The following is a 6027-nucleotide window of genomic DNA, read 5'->3' as shown; positions in this document are numbered from 1 at the left end:
TACCTCTTCGACTTCTGTCAATAGCCCATCCCTTGTCTCTCCAACAACAATAATTCCTTTAAACAACTCTTATCTTTTTTTGGTAATTCTTCTCATGCTTTATCCACTCTTTTAGATAATTCTAAACGATATTTTAATTCATGTTATTTTAATCACATATCACCTATGTGTCATATTTTTTTTTCTTTGTCTGTCACTATCATAATACTTCCAATCCACTCTGCTAGTGAGTCTTTTATGCATGTCAAACATAAAAGCTCCATTTTAAAATCTCATGTCTAAAGTGAAGATTGTCTAGTTAGCGCTCATTTGAGTTTGAGAAAAATGTTAAAATGTGTTAAAATTAGGGATGGCAAAGGGTTAAACTTGTCGGGTCGGTTCTTGTAGCTTGTTAAAAAAGACAGGGCGAGATAGAATTTTGGGACCGCCATAATAAAAAAGTCCGCCTAACTTGCACTACCTAATCCATTTTGAGTAGGCGGGACGGGCTTGCCTGTCTGGAAAGCTTTTGACTTTAAGATGATAATTGAATTTAGAACGTTACTATTGTGCTTGTATTTGGAATATTTGTTCGTTTTACTTTAAGTTATAATTTGAACTATGTTTGATTTATTAGAGACTTGGAGAATGTTTAATTATATATTTTGAAAATGTTTATTTTGCTTTGGACAATATTAATTTTATTATTTTGATTTGAAAATTTTGGTTGATGATTATGTTTATTAGATATTTAAAATTATAAAAATTTTAGTGTTTATGAATTTAAAAATTATAATTTTTTATGTCTTTAAAAATTAAAACTTTATTGAAATATTAGTGTATTATATATATTTTAATATTTCATGGTGGTTTAATAATTTTTTCAAAAAAGAAAAAAGAGAATATCTACCGTTAGACAGGGTGGGGTAGAAATTTAGGACCGTCTCAATAGACGAGACGGGCCGAACTATCCCGCTAAATGACGGGTTTTTGGAGGAATAAAGTGGACATATCTGTTTGTCACCCTTAATTAAAAAAATTTGCAAATTAATTAAGTCTATTAAATTGATACTCTTATTAATAATAAAATATTAAATCTTTAATATTTTGGTTTTTTTTTTATTTGTTCATCATCTACAAATAAATTATATCTGCTATCATATTTTACAGTATTGTAATTAAAAACAAAAAAAAACACCATTTTCGAGCTTCCTCTCTTATGTTTCAAACACGAAAAATGAGAATAGAATTGAATGTGTGATCTATAAATGGGATACCACCACATACATAATTAATTAATAAGCAAACCATAGGTACCACACTACCATGTGAGATTAATGCAATCTCATTATCACTATAGCATAATTTTTACGAGACATTGTCATTGATTCAGCAAAGCCATTCTTATCACTTACCATGCAACCACATCCATATTACTAACATCTATGGAAGACTAACTCTCGAAGTACACACTCTTTCTTTCACTGCTCTATGTCTCTATATTTATTGAATAGAATGTAGAACACAACTAACACTATGGAGACGCCATAAAGATGCATCCTCCAGCCTGTCACCGACACAATTCACTGAAGTATGGCACATAAAATAGCTTTTAGTCTCCACTCTCATCATAAATTTGATGTTTTGTCATCCTTTATCTCTCATTAAAAGAAAAAAAAAAAAAGAGGTGCTCGCACGAACTAGCTAACAGAGTGATAAGTCATAACATACCTTTGAGCTTTTATAGGACATTAATTACTAAGATAATGACTACTCTCACATTAACAATAGAAATTGAGCTAGCTCGAATTAAATTTTTTAATAATATTAAAAAATAATAAAAAATCAATTTAAATAGTCTAAATTATCTTATTTAACATAATTGATCATCGTTCAAATAATTATATAATTTTAAATATAATCAATATGTAATTTTGAATGTTATGTGTATAAAATTATAAATATTATATTATATAAGGGTGTGTTTATTTACAGGCATGAAACACTGAGATAGAAATTTAAAAATATAAAATTATATTTGACAGATGAGACATTAATATAAATATTGTATTAAAAAATATTGAGTTAGTGTAATTTTGTATTTATTCTAACAAAATTAACAGACAAAGAAACATAATTTATTTTTTATTTTTTTATTAGTTTTATTAATTTTTTAAATTATAATTATATATTTTTTTAATTTTTGAATAAAAATAGAATAAATTAATTTTTTCTAATTTTTACTAAATAAAATATTGTACTAATTTTTGTGTCTCAATCTCATCTTATTTTATTTTCAAAATCAAACGCAAATAACTTTAAATATTATCTCCGAGGTATTATTATTTAATTTATATTTATATGGAATAAGAACTACTAATATTATCAATGGTTTCAAATATTAAATTTTGTTGTGATTATTTCTTCCTATATTTAAGTGCTGCATGAAGGGGATCAATACGTTGAGTCCAAAGAAATATCACCATTTGTTTTTATAAGAAAATATCATATAGCCCCCACTATGGACCAACTAAAACCAAACTCTGCAAACTCTTCCCCTCTCACCCCATTAACATTCTTGGACAGAGCGGGGATAACTTACGGCGATTCCACGTCCGTAATTTACGGTCGCAAATCCTACACGTGGACGCAGACCAACCGCCGATGCCTCCAGCTGGCATCATCCCTCTCATCCATCGGCATTGGAAGAGGACACGTGGTCTCCGTCCTCTCCTCCAACAACCTCGCCACCTACGAGCTCCACTTCGCCGTTCCAATGTCCGGCGCCACCCTCAACAACCTTAACCTCCGTCTCGACCACCGCACCCTGTCCCTACTCCTGCGCCACAGCGAATCAAAGCTCCTCTTCGTTCATACACTCTCCCAATCCCTCATCCACAAAGCACTCTCTTTGTTCCCTCCAAACACTCCACTCCCGAAGCTCGTCCTTATCACGGACGATACGGTCGCGTCGCATCAAATGAAAACCCCTCTAACAAACCATGTAACTGTAACTGAAACTGAAACTGAAACTGAGGCCAAAACTGTAACTACTCTCGATTTCATAGACACCTACGAGGGGCTCATTGCGAAGGGAGATCCAACGTTTAAATGGGTCAAGCCCAACTCCGAGTGGGACCCCATAACACTGAACTACACATCAGGAACGACGTCGTCTCCGAAAGGCGTTGTGCATTGTCACAGAGGAACGTTCATTATGGCGCTGGATACGTTAGTCGATTGGTGTGTTCCAAAGAATGCAGTGTATCTCTGGACGCTACCAATGTTCCACTCTAACGGTTGGAGCTTCCCGTGGGGCATCGCCGCCGTGGGAGGAACCAACGTTTGCTCGCGTAAGATTGACGCGCCGACGATCTATCGTTTGATCGAGTCGCATGGCGTTACGCACATGTGTGCTGCGCCAGTGGTTCTCAACATGTTGACGAGCTTTGGGAGAACTGAACCGTTGAGGAAACAGGTTCATGTGCTCACCGGTGGTTCTCCGCCGCCGGCGGGGATACTGAAGAGGGCGGAGAGAATGGGGTTTGTGGTGAGCCACGGGTACGGGATGACGGAGACTTGCGGGGTGGTATTGTCGTGTGCGTGGAAGAGGGAATGGGATTTGTTTTCGGCGGCAGAGAGAGCGAGGATGAAGGCAAGGCAAGGAGTGAGGACGGCGGCGGCAACGGCGGAGGTGGACGTCGTGGATCTCAAGTGGGGAGTTAGTGTCAAGCGCGACGGGTTGACGCAGGGCGAGATCGTGGTCAGAGGAGCTTGTGTAATGTTAGGTGAGTTTGTAAATTGGGAGCTACTAAATTAAAAGTCGTTTTTAAAAATATTTTTTAATAATTAAAATTTATAATAGATTAAATCATGTTATTTTTGTTAAAATTAAATTAAATAAATTGATTTTACTAAAAAAATAATAAATTAAATTTTAAATTTATCTAAATTAATATTTTTTTATAAAAAAAAATTTTAATATTTTTGTTATAAAGAATAATTAAAATATTCTTATTATATATATTAATTTTAAAAATTTTAAATTTTAGTCTTTTATTTTTTTATAGTAGAATTAAGATTTAAATTTTTTAAAATTAATATATATAATAAAAATATTTTAGTCATTTTTTATAATAAAATATTATAAATATTAAATTTTAATTATTAAAAAATATTTTTATAAAAGGACGTTTTCTATAAATTTTATCATGATTATTAGTATGCGTTTCTATTTTGAGATTGAAACATTTTTGTCTTTTATGCATGCATGGATATCAACACAATTAGTTTTTCCAAACAAGATTTATTTTATTTAATAAATAAAGTAATTTAAAATTTTTTTGTTCTTTTTAATATTACTAAAAAAAATATAATTAGTCGAATGTAAATCTTAAATTTATGTAACAATTTACATGTAACTGTTTCTGTATATAATTGTTAGTTGAAATTTATTAAATAATTTAATATATTTAATTAAACTATTATTTTATTAATTATTAATTTTATATAAAAATAATTGTGTATATATTTTTAAATTTCTTAATTAAATTTTAAATATATTTTTTAAGAGTTTTGACACGGAGTTCTCAGACATTTTCTCTGTGTATTTATATCACATTACATTAATATGCAACATTAAAACAGTTGCGCTATATTGGTCTATACTTACAACATTTTTCGCTTCAACAAATAAATAGTACGCCAATATTAGTTAGACAAAAAATAATAAAAATTTATTTTATTTAATATTTAATAATAATTATTAAAATTAATAAATATGTTAATTTTTTTGTTATTAAATATTTTCGTAAATATAAAGCTTGTTCCATTCAATTTATTTATCTATGAAGATAATGCTCGTAGGTTACTTCAAAGACGAAGAAGCCACATCAAAGTGCATAAAGAATGGATGGTTACATACTGGGGACGTTGCGGTGGTTCACGAGGATGGATACATAGAGATTAAGGATAGGTTAAAGGATGTGATTATAAGTGGTGGCGAGAATTTGAGCAGCGTGGAGGTAGAAGCTATGCTTTACACACACCCGGCTGTGAGCGATGTTGCCGTGGTGGCCAGGCCAGACGAGTTCTGGGGTGAGACGCCGTGTGCTTTCGTGAAGCTGAAAGGACGGTTGGAGAGGCGTCCGTCGGAGGAGGAGATGGTGGAGTTCTGTAGGGAGAGGTTGCCCCACTTCATGGTGCCTAAAACGGTCGTTTTCAGGGATGAGCTGCCGAGAACCTCCACCGGGAAGGTTCAAAAGTATGTGCTGAGAATGGTTGCTCGGGCTATGGGGTCGCTACCGTTGCCGTTGCCATCGCCATCGCCATCGCCGCCTCCACCACCAATTATAACGCCGAGTAGTCGTATGTGATTGGTAATAAATAGTTTTGCATGCGCATGGCCATGGTTTATTCGGTGTAAAGGAAAAATATTGTCGCTTATATGGTGAATATGTATGGCTTATATATTTTGGAGTTGTTGGTGGTTATGAGTTAGAGTTGATTGAAGATTGACCATAGCATTGCATGGTTTATGGAAATTTGTTTATGCTTATTAATCCATTTGATCTTAAATAAGGACAAAAGTACATTTCATTTATCAATAGTATTGATCCTTGGGAGAAATTTGGAGAAACAAGAGGCCTTAACTTAATTTGATTGCAAAGAGAGAGAAAAGATTAAGCAAATCACGGTTTGCATGCTGTGAGCCTGTGAGAGTACCAAAACCTCTCAAATTTTTTTTTTGTTTTTTGGTCAAGGCCATCGCATTGTCTTAAATGGACAATTTTGTATCAAGAGTATACCGATTAAAATGAGATACATAACAGGCTTGGCTTTTTTACCCTTTTATACTTTTCATTTATCTTAAGTATGTCTTCAATTTTGGACTTAAATAAATTCAAACTAAAAGCCCAATAGAAATCATAAATAAAAATCAACACAAACCTTAAAATAAAATGCAACCAAGTTGGGTTGATCTAGTGGTTAGCTCACTAGTCCGCTTAAGTAAGTGTCGGGGGTTCGAATCCCGCCTTGTGCATGCAG

The 6027-nt window shown here is 33.2% G+C and overlaps 1 protein-coding gene across 1 annotated transcript; it reads left to right on the top strand.

Moving 5' to 3' along the window:
- Nucleotides 1-2392: 2392 nt before the first annotated feature.
- Nucleotides 2393-5617, top strand: LOC112702625 (probable acyl-activating enzyme 6). Its single transcript, XM_025753757.3, has 2 exons — nt 2393-3767; nt 4846-5617. Exons 1-2 carry the CDS (start codon nt 2501-2503, stop codon nt 5352-5354), a joined length of 1776 nt encoding a protein of 591 aa, XP_025609542.1. The 5' UTR covers nt 2393-2500; the 3' UTR covers nt 5355-5617.
- Nucleotides 5618-6027: the final 410 nt, after the last annotated feature.

The sequence above is a fragment of the Arachis hypogaea genome, chromosome 7 (assembly GCF_003086295.3).
Source record: "Arachis hypogaea cultivar Tifrunner chromosome 7, arahy.Tifrunner.gnm2.J5K5, whole genome shotgun sequence".
Taxonomy (NCBI): domain Eukaryota; kingdom Viridiplantae; phylum Streptophyta; class Magnoliopsida; order Fabales; family Fabaceae; genus Arachis; species Arachis hypogaea.
This window is presented reverse-complemented; position numbering and strand designations above follow the sequence as displayed.

Coding starts and splice junctions, on each gene's coding strand:
- LOC112702625 (XM_025753757.3), top strand. CDS start 2,501: ATGGACCAACTAAAACCAAACTCTGCAAACTCTTCCCCTCTCACCCCA. Junction 3,768..4,845: donor AGGAGCTTGTGTAATGTTAG/GTGAGTTTGTAA, acceptor TAATGCTCGTAG/GTTACTTCAAAGACGAAGAA.